Here is an 18,802-nt window from a genome sequence, read left to right as displayed (position 1 = left end):
ATGTCCAGAAAGACTAACTGCAGCTATATGGGTTATTTTCTTCAGACAAATTATGTTTGTACAGTGAACAGAGAGGATCCACTTCAAAGGATTGTGTCCACGGGTTTTCGTTTTCAACTGGTTTGAATTTCCATCCTTCATCTGTTTGATATCCTGGCTGTCTGTTTATTGTTTGGTTAAGCGACAAGAAAAAAAAAAAGCTTCAATAGATAACTGAAAGGTGTAATATGCAGTGCATGCAGAGGTTATTGTTTGCATGACACAGTTATGACGTGCTATCCTCAGTATGTGATTGGCTGCCAGAGGCTACATCCCCTCCGGCCCTCCGCCCTTCATCTGGGAACACCGGGACCACCGCCTCGTGTTTCTCTCTGAGCTTTATCTGTGAAGGAATCTGGTTTTGCAAATACATCTATAATCTAGCCATATCTTTGTGAATTATACAACACTGTAAGACTGAGATGATGTTTCAATGTGATGAAACATCATCTCAGCTGCTTTTTCATTGAATGTTTTTTTTGTTTAGTCCACAATGCCATTTTCCCCCGATGACCACTTTATTTCATGATGTCACTTTTGTCATTCAAGGCAAACGGGTCAGAGCCATTCATGGAACTCTGCAAACCCTTTATTTTTTATTTTTAAACACATTTATACAAGTTGACAATGTCAGAAATCATCTAGTTTCTTATTTCATGTGCATTTAAAACACAAGTCTAATTATGTTGATACTTGTTTTGTCCCAAGAACTCATAGAACCATGATGGCACAAGCGGAAACATTACAAATATTTTAATATATATTATGTTTTTTAGGTTATGTACAAATTATTTACAAATAGTGGTAACATTTTGTCTTACGGACAAGGATTAATGTAGAAACAAAATCTTTACTGATTAATTACAAATGATTTGTTGATGAATAGCACATGGATCTTTTTGGAATGAGTGATGACTTTAAAGTAACATTGATTGATTGTCTGTAAAAGAGAGTGGCGGCCTAAAAGGTTGGAGAAGCAGGCGTGCGACCAGATTGTCGCCAGTTAGATTCCTAGACCGGCGGGAGAAATCTGGGAGGTTAAAGTCAAACAGCGGCACTGTTTCCTTACTCTCACTGAAGTACCCATGAGCAAGGCCCCTGTAGACCACACACACACACACACACTCTCCTGCTGAAGAGTGCCACCTGCAGTCCGACTAAACACACAGGCTGAGGCTGTCTCCTGAATACATTTGAACCTGCACTGAGCATTTTGAGGCCATGGTTTTTTTTTCTTTTCTTTACTTGATAAGAGATAACTTTTGTTCAGCGATGAAACACTAATGTGCATTCATTCCAGTAATGGGTTCAGTCCGTCTCTCTGCGTGCTATATATATATATATTTATATTTAACAACAAGACACGCACAGTATACCTTCATGCATGTATGCAAAGAGAGGGCCCACAAATTATTGATGTCGTCTCCGGAAATAGAGCGGCAGGGAGTTGGACTCAGAGCATGAAATGAAGGCTGCGTGCCGCTGACCTCGGACACGTCCTGATGACCTGATTGCGCTCGCTGCACTCTCCGCTCTGGAGCTTCCCCGTTGGCCCGGTCAGAGGTTCCCCGGTCGTGTTTTCACATGCTGACGGCCTGTGTGGGATCAGAGACGTGCGGCCGCAAACACAAAAAAAAAAGATAGCAGTCACAGATTGGGTGCCATGGTTACTACTCCACAGCATCGCCATCCTCCATCGCATATTGTTGTCACGGTAACTGCTGCTCTGGCAAAAGAGGGGAGGGGGGGGGGCACGTGATTTAGGTGAGAATGCGTTCCAGGGGCTGAACATTACAACAATATGGAGGAGACACAGCGGCCCTATTGATGGGCTCTGCAGACATTGAGTGACACTAAAACGTGCCCGGATTATCATGCAAGCAGCGCCACACACACACACACACACACACACACACACACACACACACACACACACACACACACACACACACACACACACACACACACACCCTCGTCTCTTGACCATGGTTAGTTACTTTATTTCCTGTCAGCCTGTAACAACAATCGACACGCAGGCCTGGAATATTCAGGGTTCGTTTGACTTTAACAGCAAAGGGAGGACATTTTAGAAATATCTGATGTGAAACCGCTGCAATGTTAGTGCTTAACTTAAACATTTTGTTAAGATGATTGAGATACTGCATGTCGGACGTTTTGTAATCAGTAATTGAATGTGTCACTTTTCATCTTTTAAAACTTAACATTTAAAGTTGAAGTAACCCCAAACATGCAAAGCGTGTAAATTGAAGATAATGACACCCGGACACCTCAAGGAAAAGCGATGCTAGAAAAGTATTTACATAACAGCAACACAGTAAAGATGTTGTTTCTCTAAGTTGCGACTTTTTAGTTGAGACAATCAAAGATGGTTGCCTGACGTTACACCACATATTGTTGTGTTACACCGTATATTGTCGTTCATTTATTTATATTCATTACATTTTCTATCATTTTAAGTGTTTTAAGGGGGATAGGACCAAGCCAACCACATGCAGGATTTTTTCTCAGCAAACATTTTGTATGAAACCGTTTCAGGTCCTAGTCGGAAACACACAAGTATTTCTAATTAGATGTTTTTTCTAGTAGCTAAAAAATGTATCTGTGGAGAAAAAAAGTCTTACACATATTAAGCTACTAATAAAATGTCTATAAAACATATATTGTTAAGATTAAAAAAGCAAAATGCATTACAACCACATCATTCCTGAACCTGGATAATTAAATGTACACATTTATTTTCTAATAAAAAGAGGTAAAAGAGGTATAAAAGAGGTCAAGACACTCCATTGTCCTTTCAGTAATGAACGAGTGAAAACTCAAATGCTGCTTTATCCCCGACCAGGAAGAACAAGCATGTGACTTTTGGCTGCCATCTTTGATTGTCCGGACTGATCACTTTTTCTTTTCTTTTTTCTTTTACTATGACAGCAGATGTAATATGATCTGTTTCAGCGGGAAGAGTTTCCGGGAAAGCAATGTTCTCCAACCGGGGGCCGGCTGTCACGTGACGACATGTGTGGTGTCGTAACGCGCCGTGCACGTTCGTCTTCGGGGAAACAATTGAACGATCTAAATAAAGGTCAATCAAGGTGGTTCATTAATCCAGGAGCGCAGCGAAACACGCAGACGGACAACAGCGACGCCTTTGGTGAAACGTGACGTTGCAGCAGGCGAGCAGAGACACGGCAGCGCTATGCGGCTGCTCTGCTGCTGAAGAGGAGGACGATGAAGAGGATAAGGATGATGATGATGATGATCCGGTAGGTGGGATGAGGCTGCGCTCGTGGCCGTGAAGAACCGCCTGTGTCCCGCACCACCCCAGCATCCGTCCGCGTTTCGTAAAGGCGCTTTGTGCGTTGCTAATCCGCTCTGATGTCACGGTGAGGAGGAGGGGCTGAGCACTCCGCTATAATCCCGAGCAACTTGTCTGGAGGGGACGAGCCGAGCCAAGCCGAGCCGAGCCAAAGCGAGCGGGCACGAGATATACGGGGGCGATGCGTACTGCAGCGGCCGGACCCGGGCCTCTCCTCCTCCTCTGACATGCAGGTAAGTGTTTGGAAACCGCAGGTTTGTGTGTGTGTGTGTGTGTGTGTGTGTGTGTGTGTGTGTGTGTGTGTGTGTGTGTGTGTGTGTGTGTGTGTGTGTGTGTGTGTGTGTGTGTGTGTGTGTGTGTGTGTGTGTGTGGAGCTGGAGGGCGGAATGGGAATGGGAGCGGGTTGTTTTTGCTGGGGGATCTGACACCTGCGGGGATTTAATCTGGACCGTCCCGGAGGGAGAGAGGGAGGCGTGGAGACAGGTGACAGCGTGCGGCACTTATTTATTTATCCCCCTTTACATTTACATGTAAGGCGTTTTAGTCGTGTGTGTGTGTGTGTGTGTGTGTGTGTGTGTGTGTGTGTTTCCCAGGACATACCTGCTTCATATCCTGAATAACGACGTGATCATAACATGTATTGTACCTCAGAGAGGAGGAGGCTGATCACGAACCCTTAACAAGCACCAATCCCAGAAAGAAGGCTTTTGCCCCTTTTTAACACAATAAAAGCGTTCAAGGCCGTGGGGTAAGGGATTTAAGCAGCCAGTAAACCTTCAAAATAAAAGCACTTGCCAATTTGGCACTTGTTCTTGGATTAATTGTCTCCCTCTTGGGCAGTCGACATATACACACAATGTAAGTAATGCGACTATTGATGCGTCCCAACATGGACCGTATGCTCGCTGAATGAGTCTGTCAGCGTGTGAGTGTGTGTGTGTGTGTGTGTGTGTGTGTGTGTGTGTGTGTGTGTGTGTGTGTGTGTGTGTGTGTGTGTGTGTGTGTGTGTGTGTGTGGTGTGGGAGAGAGGGTATGAATCACGCTGTCAAGAATAGAAAGACAAGGACAGTCCTCCAAAGTGAGAAGAGGAGCAGCTCATGATGATTATTCACATTATTGGCTAATATGCCAGTCATTTTATTGATCTATCATTTTTAAATGTCAGCAAAATGGAGAACAATGTCAATCACGATATGCAGAGTACGTGGATTTGTCCTCCAAAATGCATGTTTTGTTCAGTGAAAAGCAGCAACTCCTCATAATCCAGAAGCCAGGACGAGGTCGCGTTGGCCACTTTTGGCTTGAAGCGCGTAAATCGATTATCAAAATTGCTGTTTAAATTTCTGCTTGGTTGAGTAATTGATTATTCATGCCATCAACTTATTGTCCCAGACCTTGTTAGGATTTATCCACGGGGACAGAGTGCGGGCTACATGTTAAGGTTAGAGCCGTATGAGGGCCTGTGTTAAGGGCAGAGTCATAACTCCATTAATATAATGGTGTGATATGAGGATAGATGCCAGTTGCGTAATGCATTTGGGCGTTCCTTTCTCAGACTTAAGCTTTTTTTTTTTATGTTGCCTTTTCATGATCGCTCTCTGTTAACCTCACCAATTTTGAGATGGGATATTATAGTTGAAGCTATTATAGTCTTCGAGTAATTATTTTGTTTCTCCCAGGTGGGCAATTGTTTTTTATAGTGTATAACGATAGATGAAGGATAGGCGCACAGTAGGCCTTAGTGGTTTAAAGTGGGCTGGAAGTCCACCAGTAGTATTTCCACAGCACCAAATAATATCCAGTCCATTATCATCTAAATGTTTTCATCAGAAATAATTACATATTCGAACAGTGGCTGCTCCAAAATATTCCTAAACATAACAATAATGACATTGCATACTTGGTTAAAGGTACACCGATGGTGAAAATAATGAAAAATGCAGTCATAAATATTGCACTTGATATGTGAGTCTGCATCGTCATGAAGCCCTACATGTTCGGCTCGTACTGAAGAAAGGTAAAGGCTAATGAGAAGAGGTGATCAGTCCCTGTGTGTGGACAACACGTGTGTTGTTGTTGTCGGTCAGTGTGAGATCAGCGAGTTAATGGGCTAGTAAATCCCTCCCCAACCTCCCAAACCCGCAGCTTTCACTGCAGCCTGGCAGATGGACGTGCAGCGCTCCGCTCTACAGGCGCGTACGTTTCACTGCCGCGCTGCCAGAGCCATCTGTGACACCCAAACCCCCCTTTTCTCAGTCACACCCAGCCACTGCCAGAGAGGGACATCAGCCACCCTGGGAGTCCGCCCTCACTCCTGCTGTGTCCCTTTATATCCCTCCCCCCTGGTAGTTGTAGTTTGTGCTCAGATTACAGGATCCACATTAACCTTTGCCCTCTGTGTCTTCTGTCTGTCCACTGAAAAGTCTGGATTTCAGTAAACCTCCTGCCTCCTCTTCATCCAATATGAAACGTGTCCGTCCACAAATGTAGACGTCTCATGTACAGTCGTACACTTCTGGACCCTTCTGGTCATCGAGGTCAGATAAATAACTTCTGAAAGCAGCGTCAGCGAGACATATGGAGGAGCAATGATGAGCCGTCAATAAGCCTGCATCAACAAGCTTTAGCCCTTTTTCTCTCTTTTCAATCCGACTGTACAGTTGTCCCGTTGGTGACCTTTTTTCTTTTCTGGAACCAGTTTAGTATTCCCGAAGCATCGAGAAGGATTGCGTTCTAGTCTCCTTTCTCAGTGCGTTGACCTCAGATGGGTGAAGCCCGGCGTTACTGATGGGTACCCTGATAGCCTCGTCATATTAAATAAGTATCAAAAACTGGGCTTCTCACTCACTGAGGGCATTTATTATTCAGATGGCTTCCCTATCCATCTCTCTCTGTCAGGTCTTATCTGATATCAGAGAGATGTCCCTCCTCCTCCTCTTCCTCCTCCTCGTCCACCTCCTCCTCCTCCTCTTTCTTTTTACCTCCTCCCTTTTCTTTCTTCCTGTCATGGGCCATCTGCCAGCTGCGGGTGGACGGATGAATGTGGTGCAGATTAAAGTGCAGTGCAAACACTCAGATGAATCCCAGAGGATTTAGTTTTTTACTATATTCGCAATATTGAGACGAGGAGTTCCCCGGCCTGGTACCCAACATCGCTGTAATATTTCCTCTGTGTGTGTGTGTGTGTGTGTGTAGTTTGGTAGATTGGGATGATCAGTGGGAGGCTGGTTAAAAGATGAGTGGATGGGGGTGGGAGTGTTGTTCAGGTGATGTTTGCCTGAAGATGTTTAAATACTACTTGATTAGTTTGGCGAATGCCTTTTAGTCAAATAGAACAGTATTAATGTTCAATATCCAGCTCTTATAAGGTTTCTTCTTTACATTTAAACCTTCCTTGGACCACTTGTGTGTGTAATGAGACGTTTCTTGTTCATGTCCCGCCTCCGTCTCCCCCAGGCTGTGCTATGAGCGGGGTTTTCTTGGAGTCAAGAGGAGCATGTTCTGAGAATTGGAGTCGGATCAAACCCCAGCCATGAGCCACAAGTATCAGGGAGAGGCGTCCAGGGAAGCAGGCGAGGAGCACAAGGGGCCTCCGAGGAGCAGGCAGACCAACGGGACGTCGCCCGGGGAACCTCCAGTGCGTCGGTCCTGGAGGCCATGCCAGATGGGCAACCAGGACGGGGAACCAAATCCCCATCATCATCATCATCATCATCACCATCAGCCTCCTCACCAACACCATCCACCCACAAGTCGCGGAGCCCCTCGGCACCGCCGGCGGCCTCCATCGGGGCAGGGGGGCCAAAGCCAGGCTCGGAGTCCCGGTACGGTGCCGGCGGTGGCTGTTTCTCGACCGGACGGGGACGAGAGTCGAGATGCCGAGTCTCTTCCTGTCCAGCAACCCCGCCCTGCCGTCACCCGTTACCGCCGCCACGGCGACCCTAACCCCAGGCTCAGAGGACACAGACAAAGACAACCTACCAGAGAGATGCAGGACTCTTCACCTGGCACGCAGGAGGGCCCGGCAGAGGTGCAGGCACAGCAACGCCCATTAGATAATCCTGTAATCGACCAATTGCAGGACAGGAGATCTCCTCACCAGAGTCCTGTTGCAGTTGTCACCCCCACCCAACTCTCACCTGGTCCTGCAGCGCATAAAATGCAACACCACCCCCAACACACACCCCCTGCTATAGTACAAGAGGACCTCCAGGAGCCTAAAGTGGAGTGTGAAGAGGAATTGGAGGAAGTTAAGGATAAGTACGACGATGAAGAACAAGCGGAGGATGACGAAGACCACCGCTCAACCACAGATCCCTCCAGCTGCAGCCAGAACGACATGCAGACAGTCGATGGTGGGCCGGAGGAACGCGCAGAGAGGGAGGAGGAGGTTGAGGAGGAAGCGATGGAGGATGTAGCGGAGGACATTGCAGCTCTGGGAAGTGAAATCACTGACCTGTGCTCCGACACGGAGAGCGCGGCCTCACTCAGTATGGACGGTCCTCTCCACAGCCCGCCGCCACTCCAGTCACCAACTCCTCCTTCGTCCCCAGATGTTCCACCTTTCCCTCAGCTGGACCACTTCAGCGAGGACACCAGTATGAGCCCTCTGCCCGACAATGACCTGCTGCCCGAAGATGACGACGAGAGTTGCTCCGAATCGGGCTCGCTGTCTCACTTCACTTCCTGCTCTGACTCCTACCCTAAAACCTATGCAGACTTTTATACGGAGTCCCACCAAAAATCCTACCCAGAGCCGGTGTACGAGTCGTACTCGGAGCCTAAATCCCATCCCAACTCTTTTCCTGAGCCCCTAAAGACCTCCTACCCCGAGTTACACCGAGAGCCCCGCAGGCAATCTGGTTGGAGGACTGAGTCTCACGAGGTCCTGCAGGAGTCCCGCCAGGAGCCCTTTACCAGCCATAGACAGGAGAATGTACAAAAAGGGGCTCCATCCTCACCGTCCACCAAGGGCTCCTCCCATTACGGGCCCAGGCAGGGCCGAGACCGCGGCACACATCACTCCCCTCTCTACCGCTCGGTCGGCTGCCGGCTGCACCACTACGACGGACAGTCGGACGGCGAGGCGGAGAGCGCCTATCAAAGTCCCGTTGCCAAAAGCCGCAGGCAGCCCCCCAGGCAAGCGGACACCCAGGCCAAGAGCCCGTCGTCCGGGCAGAGCAGCTCGGGGGACGGCCAGGAGGAGCGGCATTCGGAGGGTCTCCAAGAGGAAGAAGGTACGAGGGGCTCGGGAGACGCCATCATCCTGGCGATTAAAGACATCAAGGAGGCGATCGAGGAGGTGAAGATCAAGACCGTGCGCTCGCCCTACACACCTGACAAGTCCGTGGAGCCCATTTGGGTGATGAGGCAGGAGGTGAGCCCCACAGAGGAGGGGTACCCGCTGCAGACCACAGCTGGCCATGTAAGTGTGACTTCAGCTGTCATTAATGCTGAGTTTTCTGCTTTTAGTGAAGACTGTAGCTCCCGAAGGACTCGCAGCACTGTGATCTGATCACGTTCACAGTTTCTTAAGTGTCACATGAAAAACTGCAATATTTTCAAGTCTATATTCACTCATCATTGTCGTCCCACTGAACCTGATGTAGCACTTTTCTTAAAGTTACCCAATGGGTTTGGGAAATCCAGTCAAAGTAGTTGTACTTTGGACTCTGGGAAGAATGGAATAGTTTCATACTTTAAAAGCGGGGAGGTCGGTTTTGCAGAGAGATTTATTTTTTCTGCATTATTGTTTTGCACAATTCCCAGTGAACAGAGTGTTCTGGTGTTTGTGGCACCGCATGAAGAGAAGAATCAAATAGAAACGTTTTAATATTCAGAACCGGTTCCCATAAATGACCCAGTTAAATGAAAAAAGATGTCGTTATCGCTCACTTTACAGCCGCACTGATTATTGTTGTTCATGACACAGCAGGAAGCAAGAAATAAAAAGGAATTGTTCAACATTCAGGAGATGAGCAGACAATATCAGTTCAGAAAGACTTTTCCTTTTAACGTGTGCAGAAACCGAGACGTTAAAAGTGACCATTTTAAGGTTCAACTATTATTCTAAGACTTAGTTCTTTATTTCTTCGTGCTGTTCCTATTTTGCTCTCAAAATATTGAGCTATACTTTCAAGGCTGTGCTGATAAGTGAAATTGCCCGTGGTAGTCTGCAGTGTTGCAGGAATTCAATTAGATTTCATTGCTTACGGGAAGTTTTACAACAAGATTTACATCCCCGGCTCTCATTTCATTTCATGTTGGCTTAATGCCAAACTCCTGAATCATGCATCATTGGAATAAGATGTCAGCTGAGTTGCTGTGGATGAAGTGCAGTTTAAAAGTAGTGATTCAGAAAATAATCATATTTTGTTCTTCTCTCTTTTTCTCTTTCCCCTCCATTTCACTCGCTCAGTCTCCTCCCCACTCCCCCGCTCAGTCGGTGTCGGAGTCTCCGTCCCGCTACGCATCAGTTCCGGTTCGGGAGCCGGCGAGTTCGCCGAGAGCCGAGTCATCCAGAGCACATCATCCTCAGCAGCAGCAGTATCACCAGCCGCAGCCCCAACACAACCATCACCACCACCAGGGCCACCACTCACAGCCGAGAGACGCCGCGAGGCCACTGCACGCTTACACGCAGCCCCAACCCCCTCATCAGCAACGCCAACATCAGCATCAACAACAGAATCAGCAGCAGCAGCAGCAGCAGCAGCAGCAGCAGCAGCAGCTTCCGGCTCAGCGGCCGCGACCTCAAGTTCAGCCACAGTCTCCTCCACAGCAGCCGACTCTCCAGGAGGTGAGAGTTTGTGAATAAACATCCGTGAAATACAGTCAAAACGATGCTCTTTATAGCTTCAGAAATTCTTTTAGTGTCAAAGTAACCCTGTGACAGTTTTCTGCACATCTGTTATTAGCACGTTGCAAAACAGGAACCGCTGAAAGCTAATTTAATATATTTAGTATTTACTTTTAATCCAGCCACATTGCCAAAGTGTAAACAAACACAGGAAGAAGATCAAACCGGTGTCATTTTATAAAAATCCATGGCAGACTGAATGGTGCGTTCTGCCTAGGCAGGCGTCTTCTCCTCGTGTTTATCTTGCAGCAGTCCTGCAGAATTTAAATGAGTTAGGAAAGCCCTGAAGTATGCGAGTAAAAAAACAAGGATGGTAATATAGTTTTTCCTTTTTTCAGCTTCGCAGAGCTCTTCCTCCATTTCCAACGTTCGTGGACGGTGAGTTGCCTCGCATATGAACATCCAAATACCCATCGCAGCTCTCCTTCTATGCATCTCTAGACGTCATTGTTTATCTCTGTGATCTCGTTTTTGATCTGCACGCTTGGCTACTCTCGTGTAAATGTGTTTGACAAACAAATTTCCCCTCGGGGATGAATAAAGTCTACATCTATCTATCTATCTATCATCTAACGAGCGCCGTCGGTTCCACGCAGTACCGGGACCATGCGACCCCGAGGACCTTATCGACGGCATCATCTTTGCAGCGACGTACCTGGGCTGCACCCACCTGCTGTCCGAGAGGACGCCCACAAAGAGCGCCCGCATGCAGCAGGCACAGGAGGCCATGAGCAGAGTCCGGGTGAGAGCAGACTACGGCTTATTTGAGTCCTTCCTGCAGTCGCATCGTAGTGAGGGAATAACAGGACAATCCCCCGTTCCTTCACACGCTAGCATCTATATGATAGCCACTCGGTACTTTACTCTAATGAGAGCAGGAATCAATCCTCTTCCTTTAGCATCCTCACTGGCAACTTAAGTGTGACCTGTACTAGAATAAGTACTTTGTAAGAAGAATGTTTGAGGGCACTATATGTAGTAGTGTATAAAATTCACCTGTCAGAAATCAGGCCCTCAAATAAAATGGCGGAGGTTAAATATAGTGCATTACGTCACGACTGATTAAACTACACATGGAATCAGGAACGTTTTTGATATGAAATTCTCGTCAGATTCTCTTCGTAGGGATCAATCCGGTACGGACGTCCATTTGGACTTGAGGATGAACGGATGATAATTTGGGGGTTAAAGGTCAAGGTCGCTGTCACTAAAAAATTTGAACACATCATGCTCCGCTAAATGTGATGACGACAAGACATTTTGGACAGGCATGGATATAAACTGACGCTCCACTGGCGGAGGCACAAGGAGGAAACTCTGGTTGATTAATAATACAGCTAACAGCAGACGGCAAGGCGCTCAGAGATCAAATCCACATCTCCTCGGTCTGGAGATACATTTTCCTACACGCTTCAGACCCTCAGTAATGTAACTGAGGTCCGCTTCATATTTGGTTCTTTTTTGGTTGTTGAAAAGTCAGAAACCCTCAGCGGGCAACACAGCCAGCAGGCAATACGTCTCTGGGATCAGTCACACATCACTGCTCCCGATCTGCAGTCGTACAGGATTCGCTCCTCCACTCCAAGGGATGTTATATAAATCGTTGAGCAAGACTGTGATGCCCCGGAGACTGTAACCCTGCTTTATGCTGCGGTCACGGTGCATGATGTCACACACAGTGTTCACACACCCACACACACACACACACATAGAAACCAGGTTTATATGCGCTGATGTACTTAGTTCAATCACCGTGATCAAAGAAAGAAGTGTTTTCTCTTCGCGTGCTGCGTATGACATCATGCACTGTGGCAGCAACATAAAGCAGGGTATGTTATATATATATATATATATATATATATATATATATATATATATATATATATATATATATATATATATATATATATATATAAGCGTTGGTGGCGTCATTTTATTAAAAGTATTAAATGTACGGTATGGGGTTCACGTTAGGGGTGCTGGTATTGTACTTTTTTTTTAACAATACCCTGCAGATGGCATTGAAACTTAGTACTGCGTGAGCGGCAGAGATGGGCATTTTGGAGAGTCGAGTGAAGGAATTCAGAGGCAGGAAGAGGACGTGAGTTGAGCCAAACTTTCTGCTTTCTGGGTGGGTGACAGATCCAGGACATTGCCTCTGTTATGATCTGATAAACCGACGGGGAGGGAGGAATTCAGAGACGGTATTATATATATATATATATATATATATATATATATATATATATATATATATATATATATATATATATATATATTAGAATGGGAAAAGACAGAGAGGAGGATCGCTGTCTCACAGGCTGGGCATCGCTTGGAGGGAAGCACTGATCCGACACTAAAACGTGGATGATACAAAGTACTGATCTGATATCTGTGTGGAACTGAGGGAGAGGTTAAGGGTTTTTAAAAAATTAATGCACATCACATACACAAGTATATAGATGAATTGATTGAAATGGAAATATCTTGTACTAGTTTTAATGGCCATCAAAGATAATGTATTTAAAAAAAGGAAACTGAGTTTTGACATCTTGGATTTGAAAATATTCCCGATTGAAGCTGATACATTTGAGCTCACAAGCGGACACAAATGCAGACGTTAATCGATAATATGAAAGGAAAAAAAAATAAACAATTCAACAGGAAGAAAAGCTCCACGGGCAGGACGGTGTGGGATGACATTGAGAGACAGGTTATGAATCTCAATTATAGAATAGAGAGAATGATGGAGAGGACGCGACTGAATAACGCAGTGAACATTTATTGCATTTTCTTGATTAACCTGTCAATTGTTTTATCTGTAAAATGAAAAAAAAATGTTTTTACACATTGTCCCGGGGTCCAAAAAAAAACATGATCGTTGGAACAACAAATATGCAGTTATTATTTATGTTAATGGTTTTTTTCACAGCAGATAGTGAAGAAGATATCCAGGCCACCTCTGTTGAAATGAATCACACAGTTTGAATCCACGTAGAAGCTCAGACTCTTCTAAATAAAATATATATTTCAAAGCTTTCATTGGATTAAATCTAGAAAGAGCGTGAGCTGACAGGTTTGGATGTAACACCTTTGAGAGACACGGACACCAAATACTGGACACGCGGCAACATTTCGGAGACACAAACACACCCCGAGTCGTCATGAGGCGAAACACATGCGGCCGCTTCTCCGTCTCCGGGGCCGCTTGTGTCACATCGATGAAGAGGAGACTTGTGATCATGTTTACTGCGAAGGCCTCTGGCAGCCTGCTCCCGTCACACGTGATGGACAGCAACACATCGCTGTCCTCCAACACGCACACACACACACACACCTTCGAGGTCCTTTTGTCCCTTTAATTTTGCATTTGGAACGGAGGCGGGGAGTGAGGCGTTTAGGCTGTTGTCCGTCCGCCCTGAGAGACATTTTCTTATGCTTCTGTTGTCTTGATGCTCCTCTGAGTCTCTGTTCTGAGTCTTTCTGCTTTCTCATCGCAGGCTGCTCAGAAGCAGGCCAAGAACAGGAAACAGGTAAGCTACTTTAGTTCAGTCTCCCCGTGATTGTGTGCTACATGTAACAGATGACTTGTAAAGTACAGACGAGGAGAACAGTTTCGCGCGCCGACACGTCTGGATTTGACATCCATTCGTCTTTATTCGCGTGCCAACGACTTGATGGCTCTGGCCACCCGCGCCGCTCTCCTCCACGGCCGTTCACGACCTGTTGCTTCTTCTCTCCACGCAGAGCCCCGACGGGGAGGCTCCGGCCACTGCCGAGGTGGATCTGTTCATGTCCACGCAGAGGATCAAAGTGCTCAATGCAGACACTCAGGTATGGCAGTGAGAACAAGCATTCCTCACCTCAGAGGGGACGCCTTCTGGAGGGGCAACGTCACCCTCATCCTTTCCTTTCCTTGTTGGGATCACCAGGAGTCTTTAATGGACCTCCCGCTAAGGACGATCTCCTACATAGCGGACATCGGTAACATGGTGGTGCTGATGGCCCGGGGGAAGATGGTGCGCTCCCGCAGCGCACAGGACAACCTGGACCACACGGCCGAGCAAACCACCATGAGCCCCGACGACAGGCGGCTGTACAGGATGATCTGCCACGTCTTCGAGTCAGAGGATGTGAGTTGTTGATTATTATTCTGTTGTTTTATTATCCTCAACTATTCATATCATTCACAGTGTGAAAATGAATATTGTAACATTGTAATACTGATGATATGTAACGCTATTGCGTGTCTTTCAGTGTACTGTAAACACACCTTTAACGTACGATGTTATGGCTTTTGTCTTGCACAGACTATACCAGTTACCCGTCATTGACGAGCTCTTGCTCTCCTCCCTCTCCTCTTCCTCTTCCTCCTCCTCTTTCAAGGCCCAGCTCATAGCCCAGTCCATCGGCCAGTCGTTCAGCGTCGCCTACCAGGAGTTCCTCAGGGCCAACGGCATCGACCCCGAGGATCTGAGCCAGAGGGAGTACAGCGACCTGCTCAACACTCAGGACATGTACAACGACGACCTCATCCACTTCTCCAAGTCAGAGAACTGCAAAGATGTGAGTGAACCAGTAGGGGGCAGCACAGTCACGGCAGCTCCTCATGGACTTCTTGAGTTTCATTCTCGCCTCCGGAGATAAACGTCTGCTGGAATAGAATAGCATCTTCCACTTAACCTAATGACTGGCCTTCGTGTGTTCTGCAACTTTCATACAAAGAACCTTCACGTTCAGGTCAAATCATGTTAGAAATATATGAACACAAGTCTTTTAAATAAAAGTTTCCCAAATGTAAACCGGCGGCGCTTCCTTGCAGGTTTACATTGAGAAGCAGAAAGGAGAGATTCTGGGTGTGGTGATAGTCGAGTCGGGCTGGGGGTCCATCCTCCCCACCGTCATCATTGCCAGCATGATGCATGCTGGGCCGGCGGAGAAGTCCGGTCGACTCAACATCGGAGACCAGATCATGACCATCAACGGGACGAGTCTGGTGGGTTTACCGCTAAGCACCTGCCAGAGCATCATCAAGGTATGCAGCGCAGAACTTTTCTTTTGTTGTTAGTGCTTAAAACATGTTTTTCCTTGCGTTGCTTTTTACAGTGAGTGTGTTGGCATTTTCTTCATGTGCTTGTCTTGGGAACTATACAACACTATATCAAAGAAATGTGTGTGTTTAACGCAAAGATTTTTTCTTCAACCGATCCATCATCCATGTTCTTTTGCAATAAGCATCACTATCTAGATAAAAAAATTAAAGTATTAAAAAAAAGCATCACTATCTAGTGTGAATATGTATATCGCTGCTGTAGAAAGCCGTCCCTGTGTCTCCTGTGTTCCTTCAGGGTCTCAAGTCTCAGTCCAGGATCAAGTTGAACATCGTCAGGTGTCCTCCCGTCACCATGGTGCTCATCCGCAGGCCGGACCTCAGATACCAGCTGGGCTTCAGCGTCCAGAATGGCATCGTGAGTATGCTTGAAGAAGAGCTTTTATTTTGTTAACTGTCGCAGGAGAAAGTATCCTCTCACAGCTGTCTTTGCTGGAGGCTTTGGAGTTCACCTCCCCCTCTCTCTCATGTCCTTAACTTGCACAGATCTGCAGCCTGATGAGGGGAGGCATCGCGGAGCGGGGAGGCGTCCGCGTCGGCCACCGCATCATCGAGATCAACAGCCAGAGTGTGGTGGCGACGCCGCACGAGAAGATCGTTCAGATTCTGTCCAACGCCATGGGAGAGGTAGGAGGAGTTCTGGTCTTTTGATGTTTTAGATCAAGGTAATTCATTTTTGAATAAAAAAAACACTTCCTACATGAAATAGGCCTGCAAGTCTTACTTTTTTGTCTCTTTTGGAGTAAAGCTAATGTCAGTAACACTCACATGTTTCACATTAAAAGCTTTCCAGGAGCTTAAAGGAAATAATCCCACCGTTTCTTGGTCATCTGTTGGTTTGTAGCATCTGCAGGACATGTTTAGTTTCCTTGACAATAGTTTTGAAAGTTTAAGCAGTTGATTTTATGACTCTAACCCAAAACATTCCTGTTCATATTCACATGGAATCATTGAAGATGTTCACGCTCCCCAGAGGGTTAGAAATGCTAATTATTATCACAAACCATGTGATCGCCGGTTGTTCTTTTTTAAATGTATTTCTGGACCGTAATGTTCACTGCATCCTGTAATAATTTTTGGATAATTCATGTTAATATTGTGCATTCAAATCATTTAAAAACAGTCATGCATGAAAGTGTTGAGTTGCTTTTGAAAGAAATGTCTCGCTCGTGTTTTTAATTTCCATCATTTGGCTTCTTTCTGCTCCAGATCCACATGAAGACGATGCCTGCAGCCATGTACCGTCTGCTGACGGCACAGGAGCAACCCGTCTACATCTGAACCTCGTCTCACCTCCTTCTCACTACTGCTGTCCGTCCCTCTTTCTGTTGAAAAAGACCCGTCTCCTCTCTGTATCCCGTTTGAGTTCACTTGACTTGCCTTAATCTGTACAGTACACTGTCATGTAAACATGTAAATCTATAGTATGACAGCAGAAGACAGATTATCTCACGAGGCCGAGTGTTAATGTGACGTGTTATGTTTGACCAAAGAGAAATAGTGGATTTTATTGTGTATCATTTAGGTGGCAAACAGAGTAAATATTACCTTTTTGGTTAAATAGCTGTAATATCTGAATGTACTCTAAATCATGTCGGACCTATAAATTATCAGGGCAACCCAGATGATGAACAACTTTTAAACTGAAGTAGTCAAGTTAACGGGGAATGCATGTACAATAAACTCTAAAGGAAAGGCGCTGTCGGTAGACTCTGGTTTGTTTTATCCAACAGGACCTGAGCTGAAGGCTGAAGTTGTAATGAGACAAAAGATTACTGCATTGAGGTCTGCACGAACCATCAAGCCACCAACTCAAAATAAGAACTTAAAAGCCCCACATTAGCTGCAAAGTGTGATTGGGTGAGAATGCTTATCACCCTGCTTTGGTGTGTGTGTGTGTGTGTGTGTGTGTGTGTGTGTGTGTATGTATGTGTGTGTTTGTGTAACTGATGTGACACGACAATCTCTCCAAACAAAATACACATTTAAAAATCAGTTTTTAAAAAATGTAAAAAGAGATTTATTTATTTGAATTTACCAAGAGTCTGTTCAGTAACACAGAGATCACAAACTAAAAAAAGAGCACAGTCACAAACATTTAGATAAACCCACATGATTGTCATCACCACATGCTCCTGTGTACAAAGACTTTATAGCCGTTATAAAAACATATGCAATAACTGGGATTGTCCCTGGAAGCAGCTAAAAAGACAAACCGTACATTAGTGTTGTGCTGCGCCTCTTTATGTACAAGCCGTAAAAATTGCAGCCGAGTTAAATACAGAACCGCTTCCACATGTTGTAATGCGTTATCTCATGGGTATGAAATACAGATGTTGCCTTCTTGAAATCCTTCTGTATCTCAGAATTACAACTTTGCATCTCCATAATTTTTCTGTGTGCCTCTTTACCAAATGTCCAATAAACGGAAACATTTGGACCGTTTCCATTTAAATTAATCTGCGGATTGTATTTGGTCAGTGTGGACGGAACAAATGTACCTAAAATATCTTTTCAGTAGGAACCGTATGCCGTCTGTTACTAAGTTGTTTTCTTTCTCCAAACTTAAATTAGAGCTACAAGGCACTTGTAAAAATGCTGCCTCCCACACGTATTACAGGTGTGTGTGTGTAAAATATATATAGTAGGAATCAGAGAAGACTTGGCTGGAGAGTCATAAGAGGAAGGCGAACACCGACAGAGTGGTTCAATCCTAAAGCCCAGAAAATAGTGAACACATTTACACTTCTGGTTCCCTCGTCTCAAAGTCCATGGCTTTTTTTATTTTACATTTTGTTCTCCGGCCTAAATTATGTCAGTAAATGTCACTCGTGAATTTAAGGCGTGGCTAAATGAAACGACTACGCGTCATCACGTCAACTGGCCCACTTTCGAAGAGTGGCGTCGTTTCTTGTACAGCCTAAAAACATTGTGTTTTTGAACAAAACCTAAGTATCAGACACTTGTGTTTGCAACAGAGCTTATTGTCTGTGATGATCCAAAAATACCATCGGCTTTTTGTCAAGGGAACCAGTGAGATGCTAATTTCCCGGGGTTGGCCTTCAGAAATATGTCTCCTCTGCAGCATTATGTGTGTGTGTCTGTGTAACTCCTACTGACAGTTAGATGGTATGAATGCCTGAAACAAGCTCGTTCATGGTGTGCAGGGTCAGCAGAATATTGGTGTCACACGCAACTGCTAATTGGATGAAAAAAAGTCTAGATATTGTACATAATCTACAGTACCATATATATATATATATATATATATATATATATATATATATATATATATATATATATATATATATATATATATAGTTTAATGGTTTTAGCTCCAGTTTCTGCCTCGTCATGAAATTCATTCCAGTAACAGAGGTAATCATCTGTTTTTCTAAAAGATAAAAACCTGGCGATCTTTGAAAAGCCCACGAACGTTCCTCCAACTTGATGATCTGAA

The 18,802-nt window shown here is 45.5% G+C and overlaps 1 protein-coding gene across 2 annotated transcripts; it reads left to right on the top strand.

Annotated features, from left to right (window-relative positions):
- Positions 1 to 3,007: 3,007 nt before the first annotated feature.
- Positions 3,008 to 17,191, top strand: LOC137784315 (amyloid-beta A4 precursor protein-binding family A member 1-like). Of its 2 annotated transcripts, none has more exons than XM_068574882.1 (13): positions 3,008 to 3,606; positions 6,830 to 8,798; positions 9,792 to 10,172; positions 10,571 to 10,610; positions 10,829 to 10,974; positions 13,733 to 13,765; positions 13,980 to 14,066; positions 14,165 to 14,365; positions 14,619 to 14,798; positions 15,055 to 15,267; positions 15,581 to 15,700; positions 15,829 to 15,969; positions 16,552 to 17,191. In XM_068574882.1, the coding sequence occupies exons 2-13, from the start codon at positions 6,906 to 6,908 to the stop codon at positions 16,621 to 16,623; spliced, it is 3,507 nt and encodes a 1,168-aa protein (XP_068430983.1). In that variant the 5' UTR covers positions 3,008 to 3,606; positions 6,830 to 6,905; the 3' UTR covers positions 16,624 to 17,191. The 2 variants fall into 2 exon arrangements, with proteins under 2 accessions (XP_068430983.1, XP_068430985.1); XM_068574884.1 differs by lacking the exon at positions 3,008 to 3,606 and adding an exon at positions 3,791 to 3,856.
- Positions 17,192 to 18,802: the final 1,611 nt, after the last annotated feature.

The sequence above is a fragment of the Clinocottus analis genome, unplaced genomic scaffold, assembly GCF_023055335.1.
Source record: "Clinocottus analis isolate CAN_PGR_092001 unplaced genomic scaffold, fCliAna1.0.p SCAF_13, whole genome shotgun sequence".
Lineage (NCBI taxonomy): Eukaryota > Metazoa > Chordata > Actinopteri > Perciformes > Cottidae > Clinocottus > Clinocottus analis.
This window is presented reverse-complemented; position numbering and strand designations above follow the sequence as displayed.